Source organism: Drosophila hydei, unplaced genomic scaffold (assembly GCF_003285905.1).
Source record: "Drosophila hydei strain 15085-1641.00,03,60 unplaced genomic scaffold, DhydRS2 tig00000063-arrow-pilon, whole genome shotgun sequence".
Lineage (NCBI taxonomy): Eukaryota > Metazoa > Arthropoda > Insecta > Diptera > Drosophilidae > Drosophila > Drosophila hydei.
The window spans coordinates 872,273-894,819 of record NW_022045657.1 but is presented as its reverse complement, the minus strand read 5'-3'; the positions used below and the strand labels follow the sequence as shown (position 1 = coordinate 894,819).

The 22,547-nt window shown below is 40.5% G+C and overlaps 1 protein-coding gene across 1 annotated transcript; it reads left to right on the top strand.

The window, feature by feature from the left end:
* The first annotated feature begins 4,781 nt into the window (after positions 1–4,781).
* On the top strand, positions 4,782–10,824 carry LOC111604572 (hemicentin-2). The gene is made up of 6 exons (XM_023322674.2): positions 4,782–5,115; positions 5,711–5,832; positions 8,368–8,718; positions 9,798–10,055; positions 10,149–10,405; positions 10,468–10,824. The coding sequence occupies exons 2-5, from the start codon at positions 5,745–5,747 to the stop codon at positions 10,325–10,327; spliced, it is 876 nt and encodes a 291-aa protein (XP_023178442.2). The 5' UTR covers positions 4,782–5,115; positions 5,711–5,744; the 3' UTR covers positions 10,328–10,405; positions 10,468–10,824.
* The last annotated feature ends 11,723 nt before the right edge of the window (positions 10,825–22,547 follow it).

Genomic DNA, 22,547 nt, shown 5'->3' with positions numbered 1-22,547 from the left:
TTGAACTTTGGTGTGAATGGTTGCGGAGCTGGGGCTCATTAAACTGGCGCCTCGTGGATGACCTCAGCATCTTCGCAAGAAATTCTTGCCGAAGGTCCTGCAAATCGCACTGCAAAAAAGCCTCAAAATCGAAACAAACTTTCGCATGAAGCCAACTTTTCAATTAGCGAAATCATTCATTTTATCAGCAGTCGTAAAATGAATATTTTATGATTATGCCAGTTCCTCGGTTCGAGAGCACGCGAATTATTCATGATATTTTGCACTTATATTTTGTTATTTTAATTGAGTTGACTCGCATTGGAAACTGATTTAAAATTAATTTTAATTTTATCATTCAATTGAGGCAGTTACAAGATTTATCTATTCAATTATGTTTATGGATCAACTTATTAGTGAGCACATGCTGAATGCACGACTGCAAAAATACCCTACACACAAAAAACGTATGAGAGCTATAGTCGATAAATGCTCGACTAGAAGACGCCGTGAGTCCTGCACCGAGCTGCTATTCCAATCATTCTAAGCTCCTTTTAGAATAAAAACATTATGTTTCTATGAGATCAATCACTTCCGTGTCTAATCTTCTGTGTACAGGGTATTATTAGATGGGATTCATCAATTTTTTATTACGTTCAATTATTTAGCATATGCAAAATATTCTAAAATAATATTCTCCGAATTTTTAAAATTCACATTTAGTGATAGAGATAGAGTAATAAATAAGTAAATAATGATAGAGACAGAGTTACGAGTGTTAATTTATTAAAATAAATGAAAATAAATCAATGCCTATTAAATATCATTTGTTAAGAACAAACTACACACGAAGCTTACGCTGGCAGCCTTTTAAGAGCAATTTCCATCATGAACCTTAAATTGTTTACCATTTTGATTTAAAGGGTTTTTCGCATTCGAATTATTTGAAGATTGGGCTTCAGCTCAAAGAACTATTCAAGTACGAATGACATTCAGTCCCTTTTCTGCTGGGTGCTCAAGTGAGCGAAATCAATGCGTTTTCTATGTTAATACAAATCAATCCGTCTAATCGAATCAAATGTTTTTAACAACTGAGCAGTTTCGTTGGCTCGGGCTCAGCTTTGTCTTTGTCGCAAACTTGTAAAACTAACGAAAAAATCAGCAACAGCAACAGCAATTGCGCAATATGCATAAAACTTTATATGGCATTTAAATTGTGTGCGTGGGCGTAGCATGAGGGGCGTGACTAGTTGGGGTAGCCAGCCCCAGCGACAAAAAAATAATAGAGCTCCCGCCGTGCCATCTTTCGGCTGCTAACTTCGACTGTTAACTCAAGCGTCACAAATACCGGAAATCGAATACAATTTGTAATTCTGATGAACAGTTGTGCAAAGCTTAAAGCGCACTCCTGAATCCTGGACCAGCAACAAGGACTCGCATCTGGATTTCCTGTGCTTTGCGCAACAGCCACTACTTGCCACAATGTCTCTTTGGACGCCTGCTCTGGCTATACCCTATATTCAACTTGTATTAGGCCAGCAGCGACAAACTAGCCTAACAGATCTTAGACACACATTTTTGCAGTTGCTTAATGAAAATAATCAAAAGTTAAGAACTGCTTCTGGCTTCTTCTAGTTCGATAGCTTGACCATATATATATTCCCCATCTATATTTTAGGAGAGTAATGAAATAAAGGTATTTCTAATGATGTAAAAATCTGCTCTAACAGTCTGCGGCGGTTTACATAGCTAGAACTGTGCATAGGGTAACTTCTAGTCGGCCATAACAAGTCTCTAACTTTGTTTGTTGTAAGTGTTGCCGTTGGTGCTGCTGTTGTTGTTGCTGTTGTCCTTTTGTGACTGTTGTTGCTTTTGCTTCTATTGTTTATTTTGTGTTTCGTTGGATCTCTCTATGCGCTTTGCTTTCTGTTTTGGACTCATTTCGTTATCGACTCAATGTCGACAACAATGGACCGAAATGTAATGCCAAATTGGGCGACATCGTTTTATGTGCTATTGCTGGTTGCTGTTCCTTGTTTTCGTTGTTGTTGCTGTTGTTGTTGTTGCTGTGGCTCGTGGTGCATTTCTTTTTTGAAAAGGTAAAGCATGGCGTGTGCGTCCACTCATCATCAGGTGCTCACTGTTAAATTTCGCACACGTAGCAGCATAAAAATTGACACCGATAATTCGTATGTGTGTGTGCGTGTGCCATCGAATATGTGTGTGGACGGGGTAGCTGAGGCAACGTTACGTATGCGCGATAAACACGCACACGTAACGCACACATACATCATGTCGTGCAAAAATTTGTCGGTTGAATGGTTGAATGTCGCGACGCTGTTTACACAAACAAAGTTATCAATTTTACACACGCCCCGCATTCAATTTCCCGGTGGATGGGCTACCCCGACCGTTGGGATAACAGCATGTTATCACCCCATGCCTCCAGCCCTTAGTCGTTCTCTCCTCAGCCCGCACCTTTGGTTCGACGGCGTGTCGGCATTTCCATCAATTCGGTATGCAATCAATGTCCAAATCGAAGACGCAACGCGTCGAAGCCTCTCAGCAACAATAACAAATGGAGTACCAGAGGTCGGCCGCCACGGGTTGCTTAACACATTTCCCCAAAAAAAGGGGATGACAACAAAATGCAGTTATATTTTTAAGCTGAAGTTTACACAGGTCAGTCAAACACAATATGAACTTTTTCCATTCCCAAATTTATTTTGGGTCAGAAAGGCTGTTTTTTTTTTGGCCAGGACTCTTACTGATAATAACAAAGTCACCTAGAAATGAGAATAAATTTTTTGATATAATAATTTAAATTCTAAATATTTGTTTTAATGATACGAATTTCACTGTAGGTTTACTTTCATTTTTCTTTTTCGTCTTTCGTGTCCTTCGACGAATTGAAGTCTTTTCTAATTTGTTTTGTTTTTTTTTTTTGCAAAACAAAAAGAAATATTTTATAAAAATGTAAAGACAAGCAATGCCCGAGAACCAGCTTTTTCCATCTATCTCGCTCTATGTTAATAGGTATTTTATTATTCCAAGCTGTTAAGTTGTGTCTGGGTGGCCGTCTAACCAAATTTGAAATATGCACACTTAATTATTTTGTGGGCCAAAAAAAAAAGTCATATAATAATTAAATAAAAATGCCACATATGAATAGTCAAATAAATAAACATAATGAAATTAAACTTTTTGATCAGTTGTATTTTTAGTGCGGTAGCCATAATATTAATTTTAATGGTTATGTAATAATTGGCTTGCTAATTGGTAAATATATATTTTGCAATTGAATTAGATAAATATATTATTTACGACAACTCTGATATGTAAGCATTGGATTAATTAAATTGAGCTGTTTGATAACTAACATTAAGCTGTAATTTATTTAGCACGATGCGAAAATGATTTCACATTTTTGACATTTTGTGCTGCAAAATGCTTATCATACTCGTACAATTCCCCTCGCTCCATTCCCCGTAACTTAAAGCGGAAGCCATAACAAGTGGAGCTACCCACTTGTGCATAAAATTTCACTTAGAGCATTGAGCGATGTGTTGCCCAACGAGTGAGAGGGGGGCGACTGTGTGTGATGGATGGGGCTGGGTAAGGGGCAGAAGGTGGCTCGTAGCTATGGGGCGCAGGGTCATGGGGAAATGTCGCCGCTCAGTTGAGGAATGTTATCGTCTTGTTAGTGTAAAATAATAGATGCCAAGTGGGCTAGTAGACAGAGTATTGAGTGTCTTGATCCGGGTGGCCTGTAAATATTATAGCTTAGTGCCCGTTGTGTGACAATTTTAGAATATATTTGATGATTTGTTTTTCTCAATTTTTCTACACGTTTTACTGCTAAGACAACAGCAAAGCGATAAAAATACGTTGCCCTACTAGAAGGAAATGCGCGTAGGTAAAATTGTAAAAATTCCATTGAAATTTCATTTGTCTGACAAAATATTTATAATAACTTTGAAAATTCAATTTCTAAAGAAAATATGTTAAGCGAATTGGCATTAAGGGCGACACGCCTGTATACGTTAGGTGTGTGTTTGTGTATGTGTGTGTGTGTGTGTGTATTGTGAGTGTATTGGTGTCGCTGTCATTGTCTGCATGCTAGAAAATTAAAATCGACCATATGTTGCCTCATCGATTTTGATAAGGCGCTGCCGCCAGGGTTGCCACCCAGTTGCGACAGGCTTCATATCCGTTTCCGCTCTAACATAATGGGTCACGGTATGTGCATGTGCGTATATAACTATGTGTGTCGCTGTGTGCGTGTCCGTGTGTGTTTGTAGGTGTATGTGCGCTTTCCGTTTTCAATTGAGACGCGCCCTGACAAAACTTGTAAAACGCGCCTTGTCATGCATGAGTTTTTGCCATTTTATTAATGTTGTTCCTGTTTCTGCTTCAATTGTTGCGCCTCTGCTTTATTGTTGTTGCTGCTATTCGTTTTGCTGCGTGACACAAATCAAAGGACATTTTGAAAGTGTTTTTTCCCTGTATTCAAAGCCATATTAAATATTTCATAAGCACTTCTTTCGGAAAAAGACGCATGGAATTTCTAGCTGCAAGGGAACGTTCGTATATTTATATGTATATGTTCGAGCCATAAGCACCCAACATCGCTGTCGCCTAATGGTATATGTTACAATTAAATTAAGCTTACGATAAATGTTGCTGCAACATGTTGCTGTCACAGTGGCAGCAGAGCGCCTGCGCCAGAGCCGAACCATTTGCATAGGCCACTCTTTGCGTAGGTTAGTTTTCAGAATGCTTTCAGTTCTTTAACGCGCCTCAAGCCACACAGAACGTAGCTGTGCGACGACCAATTGACGTGACCCGGTGACTCACTGTGACTCGCCGTGACTCAGTCACGAGATAAACACGAAGTAAGACGCGCCGTAACAATTCGGGCAGCTCGTTAAATTAACGAGTGTCGCGTTTGAGTTCGGGCAAACAAAGGCAAAAAAGTAAAACCGAAATTCGCGTAACGTGTAACGTAATACGTATACGTATAAGAAACGCAACGCGCTTGAATGCGTTACGCGACGCATGAAATGGCGGCACGCAATTCGCGCTACATTGAATCCAAACGCATCGCCCACAAATTGCTCTAGTCCCTTGCAAAAGGTAGAAACGAGAATTTCCCAAAACCAAAAACGAAAACTAATACTCATGACTATCTCTGAGTGTCTATGAGCTCGAGCATGAGTACACGTACAATTAAGTGTATTAGTAAAACGTGACCAGACCGAAATTATAGCCATGGGCCAAAAAGTAAACGTCCGCCTACCAATTTCTCAACAGCTTAGTGTTTAATGAAGAAATTGCTCAACTTTGGCAGCCACCACGACCCCAACTACTCTGGCCACTCGAATCACTCCACTGGTCTGCCTGCGGATGTCATGGTGATTGAAAACTCAACCGCAATGCGGACTCGTCATCATTTCAAATGGATGTGACTTCTTCTTCGATAAGACTTAAGACTTAGGACTCAAAATCTAATCCCTTCCGCTGGTAACGCGTCCGCAAGCAGCGTCTCTTCCCTGCTGCGCCGGAGTCGTGTGGCCTTATAAATTGAGCCTGGCTGTCGGCTGTCGGCTGTCGGCTGGCAAAACAATATGGCGTTGACTCATTTAAGTCGCTGGCAGTGTCTTTGTCTTGAGTTTTGCGATTGCCATCATTTATTTTAATTACTTTTTACTGTTGTCGTCTTTGGTTGCAGTTATAATTTAATAGCATCACAAATTGCGCATGAAATGTTGTTGGAATACTTTGTGGCGATGCTTGTGATCATGGGATTAACCACAACATTCGATAAGCACACAAGCCGCATGCAACACTTTGGTAAGTATCCTGCAAATATATATATATATATATATGTGTGTATATATAAAGCAATTGCCAACTCCAACAGCAGCACGAATGGAACTTTTCGAGCAAGAGATGAAACTGGCTTTTCAGCTTGAGCACTTGTCGAAATGGTTACTAATTTATCATAAGGCTTAAACTGTTTCAATTTGAGCGAACGAACATTTCAGAAGTCGGCCAGAGTAGCAAATTAGATTAAAATTGAATAGACCCAAAGTGCAGCAAGGAATAACATAATTATTCATGCTATCAAGACAATGCTTATTTAATCACACCAGGTATACGAGCACCTCAGCTGTCTCAAGTGCTTAACCGCAGTCAACTTTGCGGCCAATTCTGGCTGCTCTACCACATAGAACAGAGTACTTAACTGAACTAAATAAGAAATTATAGTATTTCTAAAAATTAAGAATCTTAGCACATTTTTATTTTCCCAAGCTCTTCATTGGCTATAAATATATTAATTACTGCATATTAAGGTCACTCTGTGTGTATTCAAGCTATATTTTGTCGCAATGGAAATGGGTAAAGCAGGGCGAAGTAAGAGGGCCTATTTGTAGAGGCACTGGAATTCGCAAGCTATAAGAAATGTATGCTAATATTACATTTAATATATTCTATATTTATATATATATATGTTTATTTATAATTTACATTTAAAATCAAGTGAACTGGAAAAAGTAAATTCTCATTCAAAAATCGTTTCACTTAAACAACCTTTTTTGCAAACTGAGCTTTAATGCAACATAAAAGTTGTGTGAAATTTAATTTATACATATTTATACATATACATACGTATACACACTAGATATTTACATATTAATATATGTATTAATTTCAATTCAAATTACAAGTCTGTCCAGCTCAAATCATCGATTTACAGTATCGTGCACTAAATGTAATTGATTTATTGATTGGAAAGATTATGGAAATCTTGTATAATATTTGTTTATATAGTAATACAAAACATTTAAAATAAGTAATTCAATTTAATAGACTTAATATACTTCACTTGCCTAATGATTAGTTATGCCTTAAGCTGCTCTTCGACTACTCTCATTTGAATCGATTGATGCCTGCCTAGAACCACAAAGTAAATTAACCTCACTTGCATATTGAATATGAATATGAATGAATATGAATACGTAATATCAATAAATATGTATATGAATATTTAAAAGCTGAGCATTGTAACAGCACAGCAGAATTTCTCACTAAATAGTTCATGCAACTGCTCATTGCGTAGACTTATAAAAACGAAAGAGTTATTCGCCTGGGTGTTTATTTGTGCTGCTTGTTTTCTGTATTTTTTCGGGCAGAGCAAATGCAATTTCTCATTTATTATTTATGGCACCTGGCCTCAGTTTTAGTGCCCACTGTGGCAGGGGCATGGTCGAGCTTGTTGCTGCGGTTAAGCTCAACAGTTTGAAAAAAAACCAACAAAAACAGAGCGAAACACACGGCACTGGTTACTTTTGAATGGCGTCGGGCACTTTGTATGTAAATACAAAAGTTTTATTAAAAAAGAAGAAGAAGAAGCAGATTCTATATTTTTTATATGCGTGTGTGTAAATTGTATGTTTTTTATTGTGCGGCACACAAAAGCAATTTCATTTGTAAAATGTTTCGGGGGAGGCGCATGTGAGGGCTGCGGCTGTATCAGCAGTTTCAATTAAGTGTTTAGCGGCATTTTATTGCTCAATATTTGATAGCCCACATGGGCTAATGGGCGTGGCAATAAATCAATGTACACAAATATATATATACATATATATATATGTATATAAATATATATTGTATTTATATGATGTATGTTAAGTAGGCACATATTCTCTTTGTGTATTTGTCTTTGTATTTGTATTTGCTTAGGCACTCGTGGATTATTAGCGCATTTGTTGGCTAATACACAATATTGATAAAGCGGCCTGCACATAAATCACTTGCCTCAAGTGAGACCCCAATGATGGATCATAATGCGAAATGGTCTTAGCCATAGCCATAGACTCGCATATGAGCACATACATATCCATATAGAAAGTGTAGTATGTATGCCAATAAGATGGTAAACTTTGGCATAAATTAAGCACAAATACTCGTTAATCAAATGAATGTTGATTCGTATGTAGTCTGGCCATTCATTCACTCACACACACCCGAACACCCGCACTCATTCATATCCATTTGCCGAGCTGTCTTCTGCAACATGTAGCCAAGTGTTTGCCCATCATTCCGATTTGGATAGAAACGTAGACGTTGATGTTGGAATATAAATGCACATGAATACATTTAGATTGACATTTAGATACAGTTATTTAATACCCTTTTCAAGTGTCTGTGGTCTGTCTCTCTGTCGGTCTGTCGCTCTGTGTGTGTGAGTGAGTGTGCATGATGGAGTGCGGCAAGTCTCGCATTGAAGTAGTTCCTAACCACTTGACAAACGTTTATTGACACCAGCCATTGACCAGGTTGTAAACCAACTTATTCTCTCTTCTGTCTTCTGTCCATCCACAGCGCTGGCCGAGGAGCTCTCCAATCTGATACCCGAGGAGTACGAACCTCAGTTCGACAACAACACACAGCGTGAAATAATCGCTGCCCTCGGCACCACAGCTCGCATGCATTGCCGCGTACGCCATCTGGGCGATCGGGCCGTTTCCTGGATTAGGCAGCGTGACCTGCACATTCTGACCATTGGCATCATGACCTACACCAATGATCAGCGATTTCTCGCTCGACACATCGACAACTCCGATGAGTGGGTGCTGAAGATCGTATCGGTGCAGCCGAGAGATGCTGGCATTTATGAGTGTCAGGTCTCCACGGAGCCCAAAATAAGTCTCGCGTACAAGCTCATGGTTGTAAGTAAGTATCTCCGGGCTCCAATTGAAATCCAGCGTAGTCTACAGACACTAGAGATCGCTGTACGGAAAGTACAATAAATCTTACACAATTTCATATATGACAAGTGGGCCAAGCGGCGGCATCTTCATGTTTAGACAAGAGTTTTGATTGACACAAGATAAATCAGTCAAAAATGGGGCTCATTTAAATTGAAGTTTTCGATAAAGAACAACTTTATTAGCTCAGATGAGTTTTAAAGAAAAATTAATATTAATATACTAGTCAAAGTAACTGACTTATTCGGTTTTATTCTTAATTATATTTATTCCAAAATTCATTGGAATTGTTTTGTTTTGTGAAGCTACGAACTCTCCTTGGTATTTAATTATATTTTAGTCGAATATGCAGAGAAACCCATAATTAACTGGTGTTGAGGGAATGACTAAGAGATTAATTGGATTCTTGTTAACAAGAAATAGCGATAATTAAACATAGAGAAAAGACAATTTAATTGTATATACAAGAAAAAGGAATCAGAAAAAGCCGCTAAAGCAGAATAATAATAAAAAAAGAAATATAATTTGATGTCAGGAAACAGACAATTGAGTCAGGCAGCAAGAGGCATATCAAGAGAAACTGCAAAATATTTACAAAGCGTAACTAGGTCAGAATACAGCAAAAGGTAGTTATGAAATTACGAAGAAAAAAATAAAATATATTAAATTTACTTATAACTTTGTAATACTTTAGTTTTCACTAACGCAACTTGGGCTGCCTGCTGAAAGTTGCAGTTGAGTTGCAAATTTAGTTACAATTTCACAAATCTCATCATGAAAACTAAAAAATAAAACTTATTTGACAACATAAACTAGCATTTAATACTTGAAAAAGTAAAACTTTTACATTTAAATTGAGATTGCAAACAATTTTTGCGAGGGTGGGCTACAGAGTGGAAGAGGAGGCGAGGCTAAGCATTAGTATAACGAGCTGTGAAGGGCCAGGTGCGAGAGCGCAGGAGGAAATGATAATGAGCTTAGTCCAAAAAGCAACACACGATGTAGGACAGTGTAATTGACAAATGGCTTGCCTTTCATTGACAGCATCCAAGGCACAAATCCTGGCCAATCGTGAACTGTTCATACAAAGCGGCAGCGACATCAATCTAACATGCATTGCCCCCCAGGCGCCAGGACCCTACACGCACATGCTCTGGTACAAGGACACGGAACTTGTTAGCGATTCGACGCGCGGCGGCATACGCGTCATCTCCGAGCAGCAAATAAAGACGAGCAATCTGGTCATATCGCGTGTACTTCACACGGATTCCGGCAATTACACATGCTCCGCGGATAACTCAAGTGAGTGCCAGATGACCCAGCATACTCTGCACACACACTCACACACACACACACCATATATATTGCCTACCACGCCCTCATTCTCGTTTGCAGACAGCGACAGCGTCTTTGTGCATATCATTAAGAGCGAACAGCACGCGGCCATGCAGCATGAGCTGGGCGTCAGACTGGAAGCTGGGCAGAGCTTGTGGCTGCTGCTTGGAATGCTACTGCTACTGCAGCATATGTCACGCCCCCTCCTTCAGCTCCAGCTCCAGCTAGTTGGGGCCTAAGCTCTCAGTAGTCGAAGCTTATGTTTGATGTCTGCTTTTGCGTTGCCCTTTGGATGGTCGGACGGATGGACAGGGATGGTAAGTTTGCGTTGCGGCTGCTCTATGGGGACACTGCAATTGATTTCATTGCTCACTTACAGCTCTGGTGCCCGGATAATAGGGATGATGCCACGCCCACACTGCCCACTGCGCTGCGCCGTACATAGAAGAGACGCACACCTGTGTATATAGTGTAAATCGTATTGGGTTTTTTTCCGTTTAGGCAGCTTTAAGTATTTTTATACATAATTAAGTCAACAATAATCGATAGGTCGACTAATCGATAGTTCGTTAAGTCGCGCATCGACTAGCCCATAGGCCATAAGATAAACGAAAACGCAAACGTAAAATCGAAATAAATGTAAATAAATGTTTAATCTTAATTAACAATTGACAAAAACCACGTTGAACTGTCGCTTTGAAGGTGTGCCGAACACATGTAGACATACACATACACATACACATACAAACTTACCTATACCAACTCTCATCTAGATTAATTATGATTAATTATGCCAGTGAGAGTGCAAAATTAAATTTAAAAAGAGAAAAAAAAAACAAATGATTAATTGTAATATGAATATGTATCTACAACGACAGTTTGGCATTTCCAAGCAATTGAACAGCATTTACGACTCTGATTTCCAGCTGTAGATTCGGCCTCGGGCTATGACCAAGATTATGTGGCTTAATTGCGCCGCGTTGCGCAGCGTGTGGAGCTGGGCGGTGTGGCACGTTGTTTCGGTAATTGAAAAACGATAAAGGTCTCTCCACACCTGCTCACTTCCTACACTCAAATACGACTCTATGCGGACCACTGTACATACGAGCAAATTGAAAACGACCCATGCCTGCGGCACAGATTTGCCAACTCGGTAATTGATAAAAGAGAGAAACTCGTCAAAGCAAAAGCCAAAATACATTTCGAAAAAATTACACGCTTTTATTTATATTTATTTGCGCCGCTTTCAATTTGACATATTTATTTTACAGCACTAAAGGATTCGTTGCCCACGCTCATCATAATTGTTTGTTGTCTGCTCAAATAATGAGCACAGATAGTTAATTAAAAAATAATAATAATATTGTTTAATATTGTTAAAGAGTTTTTTAAGTTGAGCAAATATTAATTTTTAGGCTGAAAGAAAAACAGAAATCGTGGGAGTTGAAGAGATAAGGAGAGAGATAAACTGGGGACGAGAGAAAAATGAGAAAGAGACATATAGATAGAGAGAGATAGAAAGAGAAAAAGAGACAGAGAAAGAGAAAGAGAAAGAGAAAGAGAAAGAGAAGAGAAAGAGAAAGAGAAAGAGAAAGGAAAGAGAAAGAGACAATAGAAAGAGAAACGACCAAGAGATCAACAAGCTACCTCGCCTCGACCGGATCCTCTCCCCCTCCTCCCGCTCCCTCTCCCTCTCACTCTCCAGCGCCCTCTCCCTCTCCCTCTCCCTCTCCCTCCTCTCCCTCTCACTCTCCTCTCCCTCTCCCTCTCCATCTCCCTCTCCCGCTCCCTCATCCCTCGCCCTCTCCTTCCCTCATCCCTTCCTCCCCTCTCCCTCTCCTCCTGCCCTCTCCCTCTACCCTCTCCCTCTCCCTCTCCCTCTCCCTCTCCCTCTCCCTCTCCCTCTCCCTCTCCCTCTCCCTCTCCCTCTCCCTCTCCCTCTCCCTCTCCCTCTCCCTCTCCCTCTCCCTCCCTCTCCCTCTCCCTCTCCCTCGCCCTCTCCCTCTCCATCTCCCTCTCCCTCTCCCTCTCCCTCTCCCTCCCTCTCCCTCTCCCTCTCCCTCTCCCTCTCTCCTCTCCCTCTCCCTCTCCCTCTCCCTCTCCCTCTCCCTCTCCCTCTCCCTCTCCCTCTCCCTCGCCCTCTCCCTCTCCCTCTCCCTCTCCCTCTCCCTCTCCCTCTCCCTCCCCCTCTCCCTCCTCCTCCCGCCCTCTCCTCGCCCTCTCCCTCTCCCTCTCCCTCTCCTCTCTCTCGGTTCTCTAGAGAGGGTGTGACACTATAGAGCTTAGAGAGATATAAATAGAAAGGGAGAGAGAGATAAGAGACTATAGAGAGAGATATAAATAGAAAGGGAGAGAGAGATAAAGAGACAGAAGAATAGAGTGAAAGAGAAAAGAGATGGGAATAGAGAGGGAGAAAGAGAGAGATGGATTAAGTTCGCAAAATAATTTGAAGTGAAATAGAAATTCATAGCGAAGTTGCCACACATCAGCAGTGGGCGATGCAAGCGCGCAACTGCAACTCGGGGTTCGAGTGCTTAAAGAAAGAAGGTCGCGAAATTGAATTTTAATCTGGCTTGAAAAGCGCGCACCACCACTTGCAGCACTTGCACTACTTGTACCACTTGTACCATAAGTAGCCGCAGTATGCTTTTGTGGCTTGCGCTATAATTTGAAATACCAAACCCCAAAAGTTTCACGCTGCCAAAGACGCCGTTAAGTAGGCAACACAATAGCGTTAGACGGGTGGGGGCGTGGCTGGCAAGTAGTGCTCCAAAGTAGGCAACACTTGAGCGGCGCTTAAGCTAATAGGCATGAGTGACAGAGATAGAGAAAGAGAGCAGAGAGAAAGAAAGGGAAGAGAGCGGGGGTAGCTGGCACTTTGCATGAGCCAATACTAATTGAAATAAAAGCCGTGATGAGCCGGTGCTAATAGAACAGTAAAGTGAAGTATCATGCATAATGCTAAGCGTAACCACATCCATCACAATGGCCAAAAGAAGATATGCCCAACGGCTGTTGTGTTGGCCCACTCAGTTAACATGCTGTGTGTGTTGGCCCAGAGGCTTTTCAAATCTTTTGGGAATATTTTGCGTATCTGCAGCCGAGCGCGCTGACAAGTCCCAAGTAACATACATATTTTATTCAGATATATGACTGTGTGTGTGTATCTCTGTGTGTGTGTGTCTGTGTGTGTGTGTGCTTATGTATAACCCATTGGGCCATAGCCTCAGCTCAATGAATTGCAGTTGTTGTTGGTTTTATTGCTGTTGTTGCTTCACCTTCACTCATAAATTGTTCAGCGTGAAATAAATCAAACTCAGACTCTCCCTAGAACTGGAGCCTCTGCCTGAGACGCTGTCAGTAACAAATCATGCTCAGGGCTGCGGCCCACAACTGGCATTGGCCTGTGTAGTCGGAGCTGGAGCCGCCGACGCTGCCGTAGCCGTTGCCATTGCTGTAGCTGATGCTGAAGCTGATGCTGACGCTGGAGCAGCCGTACACTTGTTTACGGCCTTAATACGCACAGAGTCAAACAAGAAAACAAAAATTGCGTATACGCTGTGTGTGCCAGTAGCAGACGCAGACGCAGACGCAGCAGCGCCCCAACGGAAGTGCGGAAGTTCCGACTGTGCGAACACGATGACGGCAACAACAAGCATTAAGAAACTACGGGGCGTTGTCGCTGCGCCGGAAAATATTTAATTACTAATGAGTTTTTCGTGCTGCAGCAAAATCAACATTTTCAAATACGTGGCAGGAAAAACAAGTGTGCACAAAATAAAAAATAAGAGCGAAAGCCTTGTAACATTTTTAATTTGCTAATTAGCAGGCGTTAGCCTTGCAACCAATTTGATTGATAGTCCAACACGCGGACACAAATACACTCAGACACACACCTATATAGAAGCTAGCTGATCACACAATTCATTATTCAGTTAGCGCTGTTAGTCAATTGATTATCAGGTATTATGCTTGACAAATTTCTATCAAGCTCTGCCTCTGCACTGCCTCCAAGGCAACCAATTGGTTTCAATCCGATGAATATTTGCTGGCTCACTGCGCACCGGAGTGATGCACGGGACGGGAAAGAGCTGGCGGGTGTTTGGCTATAATAAATTGTATGTACATGCATGTGTCATGATATATAGTACACACATTGGCACACAAATACGCACACATACAGACACACACACGCACACGTGAATAAATTATGATTGGTATTCACGCAAGTTTGGCAAAAACAATGACAACTCTTAACATTTAAAAAGGCCTTAGTCATCGTTGTCGTTAACTTATCCAAGAAAAACAACAAGAACAATAACAAGAACAACGAGCGACACGCTGGAAGCTGAAAAAGTTTATCTCTCGATATTATTGGGGCATAACTTTGCGGGTCATAAATCAAATTAGATGCCCGCTGACACTTAGCAACACATAAGAAATGCAAACGATTTTATTAAATATATAATGCAAACCGCAAAGTCTACAAAAAAGCCAACAACAAAGGTCAGATTGAATCAGTAGAAATACTCTCCCCATTTTATTTGTTTTGTAGCTAGAGTACACATATTATAGCGTTTGAGAGCATACAGACGTCTAAATGCTCTTAAAATATAAAAAACTTGAAAATTAACTTATGAAACTTACTTAAGTTGTTTTGATTTTTATTTACAATAAGTTTGACTTAGACTTTGCTTCATAGTCAAAATAAAATATAAAAAACTTGAATATATATGAAAAAAATTAAAATTAAATTTTATATCTATTCGCGCTGAAGCAGATGTGCCTAAAGATATATCGAACTGGTTTGGCTGAAAGTCAATATACAAACTTAAAACCTAAACATGAATTATGTTTTTGAAACAAATCATATATACTTTTAATACTATTTATAACAGCAATGAAAAACGTTAAAAGTATAAACAATTTAATGACATTATTAAATATATTTAAGAAATTCGTCACATCAAATGAAAATATAATTTTATTTGGTCAAAACTTTAAATTGAATACAAAAATGTTGCCCACAAGTGCTCGTAAAATCAATTTACATAAGCAATCGTAAAGAACTCCATGCAAATGCCAGATATGCATTGGAATAGCAAACGTGCCTGAAGCAAATCAATTAAACTGAGCGTAAAAGCGTTAGAAAACATTTATCATGCGATTTGCTCAGCCAGAGAAGGCTTTAAGTTGGCAACGACTTTTGCACAGAGAGAGATTTAAGTGATTTGCTGACTGGCTTTAAAATCCAAGTCAGTTTTGAGGGTAATAAATGGCCTGGCACTATTTGAATAGCCTCAGCACGAAAATCAACATTTTCGGTTTGCTTTCGTTCGGTTTTGGCTTTTTTGGCTCTAAGTTTGGGCTTGCGTTTGCGTTCGGGTCTAGGTTTTAATTTAAGTTTTGTTTTAACAGCGCACAAAAGTGCAAAGTGTCTGCAATTTCAGTTGGTTTTCATTTTATAGAAACCGCCATAATTTTTTTTTTGTTTTTTTTTCTTTGTTGCATTTGATTTTGTAGCTCGTTACTGTCAGTTTGTTGCATGCGACACGCGATGGCCGCGACGTAGTTTTGTAGGCCGTTTTAGAACCGGGCCTCAATTGGGTGGCAGCTCCAGCTGCGAACATTCGCTGCAATGCCTGCCGCATGTAGTTTAATCTTCAAACAAAATCGTTTGATCCATATCGCATGGCCTGACCGACCGAGGGAGTTAGGGTTAAATGTGGAGGGGGTCGGTTGGGGGGGTGAGGCGCAATGTGACAGCTAACTGCACGCTACAATTGCACCCGCTGGCAAGAGGTTAATTTCCCCCAGGAAGCGAACAACTCAATAACCTTAAGCAGAGAGCAAGAAATAGGGCGCTAAGTAAACCACAACATTAAGAGGGCACATAAAGATGAAAAAGGCCAGCGTTCGGGCGATGAGAGGATGCTGCCCCACCTGGTCCACCCAGCCGAACAATATGAAATTACCGCTCTGAAATATGAACCACCCGCTGAGATTTTATAGCAGTCAACTTTGAATTATTAAATATGTATTTTCCAGCCAAATGCCAAACGCCAAAGCCAGAAACAGCGCCAGAACAAGTAGAAGCGAAGAAACCTCTAAATGTGCTTCAACTTTTCGGTTACTTTATGGTGTTTGTGTGCGGGTGTGTGAAAATGTGTGAGTGGGCGGGAAATTATTTGGGAAATTATTTGAAAAATTGCCCAAATTGCCATAAATGTGTGCTATAAAAAGCTCTCGCAAGTTTTCAAAGCTTTCCCTCTGACTGTTTCGCCATATTCCCAGAGCTTTACACTTCGAAGCTTGTTATCCAAAGTTCTGCTTGGCGCATAATGAACAAAGCTTTTTAAAAACATAATGAGCTACAGCTTGTGACTTGCCTGCTGTGCCTCTTCTGCTCAGATAAAATAGAAGCTACAAATGACAACCCATTAGCCAGTTATTGCGACAGCCTGACGGCCAAAAGCACTAAGCACATTAACAGCTTTTGCTGGCTACAGCCGGCTCATAAATATGCACCTAAGTAATTTTCATTAGACCCAACTCTTGATTCCCTTAGCCTTATGGACATTCATCACATGAAAACACATACATATATACAAATATATTTATATCTATATGTATATATATATATTAGTATATAAGTGTGTGCATAAGACCCCTGCTAAAACTAGCTTCATAAATTCTCATCTCTGTTGCATTTCCTCGATCGTCGTTTCTTTTCCTTTTTGACTATTTTATCTTTTCGGTATCTACATAATTTCTTTCCGTGTGCACGTATGTGTGTGTGTGAGTGCGTGCATGGGTGTGCAGACAAATTGCACTGCGCAAAAATGAGACGTAACATTGCCTTGTTTATTTATCAAAGCACAGCTGACATTTTTCAGTTTGCTTATTTATTTACTTTGCCGTGCTGCAGTAGGTACGCTTTGTGTGAAGAATAAATGTTGCAAATAGTTGTTATTTTTCCTTTTTGCTCTTTTGAATTTTTCTTTTATGGAAAGAATCGAACATTTGCTTGGCTGTCTTGCATTTAATTATCGCCCTGATTTGCTTTACACTTCCGCTCGAAGTGTCATCTGTAAAGTTACTGACTCTTTATTAGAAATATACTGATTGTACGCTCTATGTAACTGATTGGGGTACATTAGTTGTATGATGTCATAAATGCACAATATTATTCCAAGCTTTGATGTTTAATGCAACCAAAATTAATATAAAGCTTTGTTCTCATTTGCTCAAGTTCCTGAAAGGCTCTTTATCATCATTTTTAATTTAAGCCGTTCTTTAAAGCAGTTTACTGCTTGACAACTCCAGTTTATATGTATATTTAAGCAACATTTTGTAGTATTTATTTGTTAGGGCATTTGATGGGTCCCAACACGCGCTCAGCTTTCCGTTGACTCAGCTGTTGTTGTTTTTGTTGTTGCTTTTTCTTGCAGTGCATGGAGCTTGCAAGTGGCTGTTGCCATTACGCTAGCCGTCGCTGCTGCTGCTGTTGTTGTTGTTGTGTGTAGTTACTCTTATGCTTGTTCTCGTTGCCGTTATACTGAGTCGCTTTTTTCATTTGCAGCTTCGGGGTTGCCATAATTTTTTTCATTTCTTTCGTTTCAGTTTTTTTATTTCTCGTCTTTTTTAAGTTTTGCACAGTTTGCACGCATCGGTCCGTAAATTTATGCATTTGGCTATGCGAGCGTAATAAACAAGACCTTCAACCGACGTCGTCGTCGACGTTCCGCTCTTGCTCTCACTCACTCGCTCGCTCCCCGTCTCAGTCTTACTTATGCTCTGGTCAGGTCACTGTCGCTGGCGCTGTCGCTGTCGCTGCTATGTTTGGTCACTTCCACTGCCGGTGCTGCCAGACTTTTATTTTTATGCGTAGATATTAAATGTGTTTCCTGGCACTTTATTCTTTAGCTGTTGCTATTGTTTTTTGTTGTTGTAGCTGTAGCTGTTGCTGTTTCTGTTGTTGGCGTATTGTGCCATTTTGCACCAACACAGGCGTCGACTGCGCTGCCAGCGTCGGCACATTGGCGCAAATGTGCGGATATCATTTTGAAAAAAAGGCGCAAAAAGTGAAAGAGAACCCCCGGTAGCAAAAACGCCAAAAGCTCAAAACGCATAAATAGGCAGGCTGACTTTGTGGCTAAAATGGGGCTAAAATGGCTGCGGCTGCTACTACGGCAATGGGCGCTCTGCTATATGATTTGAGCAGCAAGTCATGGCCACAGTTTCTATGTACAAAAATGCAAAAAAAAACCAAAACGAAAAAATAGAAAAGAAAAAAACTACGAGCGCACATAAAACTTTGCCAATTTCAATAACAACATTTCATTTTCAGTACGCAGCTCCGCAGTCCGCCGCTCAGCCAAAAACGCACACTGGGGAGCTCGCGCCTCGACTTGCCTCGAGTCGCATCGAAGCTATTGCCCAGTTTTTTCCTTATTTTCTTTTTTGAGGGTTGCGCCTTGGCGCCAGTGTGCGATCCGCAAATGCAATGCTGACTGTGGCACTGACTGTCATGCCACACCACATGCCTCGGCTCCCCCTCTGCAGCTCCTTCGAACCGCTGACACCACAATGCGCGCCGCTGAAAGGAAATTCATAAAAATGTTAATTTTTCCGCCGGAAATATAATTTATGTAAAGCGCAGCGGGTGACCGAAGGTATGGTTGGAGCTGGGCTGAGCAGTAGCAGCAGCAGCAGCAACAGCAGCTACCGATTGCAGCCTGAAAAATATATCCGGTGCGAATTACAAAATACAATCCGCGCAGTTGAACCTTAACAGAGTATTGCCTCACAATAAAATGCACATTAATTTGCATATAATTCAAGCATTTTTTCCGCACAAATATGCATGAAAAACGACCGCGCCCACAATTATCTAATTAATGCAACACGCCCCAGCACACACGCACAGCTGGCACAACATGAGTGTGTATATTGGTATGTGGCTCATTGTTAGCATTGCGGCAACATTTTCAAGTTGTTGCCATGACCATTAATCTTAGCAAGAAGGTAATTGCTTAGCAATTACCCTTTTGCAACTTTGCCCCACTCTCTGGCCTAGCCTACCCACTTTCTCCTTCCTCTTGGTCAGGCAGTTGGGTCTAACCCATTCCGTTCACCATGCCGCAAAGCCCAAGCTCATGGCTAGCTTGCAAATTCGTCTGTTCTGGCCAATGCATAACCACGGGGTGCCGCTTCTACTATCTCTTTCTATGCATGTATCTCCCACTCTCCTTCTCACACGCTCGCTTGCAGTGTGTTGCTCTCCCTCACTCTAGCTTTATCTGACTCTCTGTGTGCCGCTTTGTCGCTGTCGCTGTTGCTGTTGCTGTTGCTGCCGCTGGCTCTGCTGTGGTTACATTTCAGCGGAAGTCCCACGCAATGCCCGCCGGCAACAGCTGCAGGCAGCCAGCCGCCCCCTCCCACGCCCACCACGCCCCATTGTTGCTCGCTTTGCCCACACTATGTACGACAATGTCGGTACATAACACGACCCGCGAATGCTCCGACTCCAGTTGCAGCTCCTGGTACAGCTGCATGTCCTGAGCTCCGAAACGTGGCCCTCGTCATGCTGCGCCTGCATTGTGTTAATGCTTTTTGTTAAACTGCAAGGAGTTGCGCGAAGCGTGGCTAGCTGGAGAGGGACGAAGGCCGACTGGAGGCGTTGGCAGGCGACACAACGTGAAGTCGGGCGAATGAGAAGCAATGAGGAGCTCTGTAGTGCTCCATTGTGCAGTTTTGCAACGTGTGTTGCTTTTTGCAAATGTTTGCATCACACACACACATACACACAATGGGAGAGAAAAGCGCAACGTCAACAACAACAGCTAAAACGAAGGCACCATTTGAAGATACTTTAAAATTCGTTGCATAAAATGCAGCTGCCTAAAACGGAGAGCAAAGCAAAAGAATTTCAAATCTGAATCAGCATTCGTATTTGCATGGCAAAAGAAAAGCACGAAACGAAAGAACAAATGTAGTTTAAAGTGAACTCGTTCCACTAATCGGTTTAACGAACGAGCCACTCGCAGCAACAAATTGTACAAGATTTTTTACATAACCCACTTTGCTGAAACTAATCAAAAGAGTTGGCTGCGCCCACTTGAAATGTTTGCTAAATTATTCACAGTCGGAAAGTTGGACAAATTATGTAAAACACCTTAATGGAAATAGGGGAAAAGCCCCAAAAGTTAATTAGTTCACCCGTTGCTCAGGTACTTTAATATTCAAATAAAATACGAAATTGATTCGGTTGCTCACGTCGTGGCAATGAAATAAGACTCAGACCCAGGCGAGCAAGGTTTGCAGACTGTACGTAGCTTAAATGTATGAACGTTCTTCGACACAACATTTTACATCTCAAAAATACGCATATCACACGGTTGCATGTTCTTGCTGGTGTTTTAATTGAATAAATTGAGAGAAACATGGATTTTCTCTTCTGCGCTGAAAAGTATGCTACGAAAAAATAAAGCAAAGCCGTCAAGTGCTTGGCGAGAATTTTAACACTTGGGCGCTTTGAATATATAAAGCTTATCAAGCTCAGCAAGTGGAACTCACATTTGGGTAAGGGTCATGTATTTCAATAGTTAAAATTCATTTGATGCTAAGTAATCATAACAGTTTCTAGCTAGCTCAATTTGCATATATTTGAAATAAATATCTGATCTTTTAAGCGAATGATTTCCACAGCTTAAAGCTTATAGAATTGATTTTGATTCCATTTAAAATAGCAGTATTATCATTATTCAAGGGCTATTGATATTTATTATTAAATGTCGGAAAATATTTAGCTAAATGCATTTGGCTCTTTCGTGACATAGCAGCGCTCGGCCAGGCTATTGTAAATCCTGCATATTTAATATACAGCTTAATATATTTTTCAATATCTGCAATATTCAGCTAAATTAAAAATGTAATCTAACATCGCTTCGTTTGCCATGGAATGCTGTTGGTAAAACTATTTCCATGAAAAACGACAGCATTTTCTACTTACCGTAAATATTCAATAATCAATTTGTAGTTGTAGCCTTTAATATAACTGGCATCGCTCTAATGGCATTTCATTGTATTACTGCAGCTCCTCTCCCTTGCCTTTTATTATAATTTAAATAGAGGATTGTAATATTTGATGGTTTAATGCCACACGTTGGCAGTAAAACGAAGCAATGCCAACGGATATTATTTCTTGTTCATACTAATGAGATTTTCATAGAGCAAAAACTACAGCATGTTAAAACGATTGCAGATGTCCAGGTTAATAGCTGGTTAATTCTAGACTTTGACTTGTACCATGGCTCACTTTATTCTGAAATAAATATAAATTGTCGGCACAGTTAAGTCGGCAAGTCAGTTATATTCAAAATAGTTCGTTGGGTCTGCGTGGAACCTTTTCAATGGCTCTCATTACTTTTTGTTACGGGCTCGGATTGTCAATGGAGCTGAGCAAAAAAAATGTTAAACTTGTCGAAAATTAAAGATCAAGACTAGCAGATACCCTCTTATCAAACCAAACGTATATACTTATAATATTATAATTGATTTACTTTAGTTTATTTAACTCTATATAGAACATTTACTTTAAGAATCTTGATATAAATGAAAGAATGTGCATACAGAATGAGCCACATAACAAACAAATTTAATGTTACCTTTTCCCATTATATTTATTATGTTTGTTTTAGAAATATTTGCATACTCTCGACCTGCTTGCATAGCTCGTGCGAATAAGCCAAATTAAAAAATTCCTGAAAATGAAACGAGAACGAGGGGGAGAGCTGGAAAGTGAGATAACGCTTACAAATTACAATTGAAGCCATGAAAATAAAAGTTGAGTGTCATTGGCAAGCACTTAAAGATAAGCAAAAACTTTGTTCCACGCTTTTTCTATTGTGCTTAGAAATATTTTTGCTGACCTTTTTGATTTGTATTTTTTAATTACCCAAAGGGCAAGAACCAAATACCAAAGGCAAAGATATAAGGCTAAAGATATGTATATATATATAATAGAAAAGCAACTTTAATTCAATTAATATGTGAAACATGCCCAGTGTGTGTGTGTGTGTACGTAGTTATGTAGCACAAGGAGCAATCTGTTAGGTAAATACCTCTCTGCGTCAACTTAACTCCGGCTGTCAGAAAGTTTTTGCTAGCGCCATCTAGTGTGCATATCTTTAGTTATTGCTGTTGTTGTCGCTGCTGCTATTAGTTGCTGTTGAGCACACACACACGCAAACACAAACACACGCGCGCACACAATAGCAAAAACTTGCAATTTTCCAATAAGAAAAGGTAACGCCGAAAATTGTTCAAGCACAAACAACGCACGTTATAATATTATAAAACGGCAGCAGGAGGCCAACTTACTGAAGCGATAAAGTCAACTGGGAGGGGAGTGGGCGGTGGAGCCGGTGGGGTTTTTTGAGGTGGGACTCGGTTTAC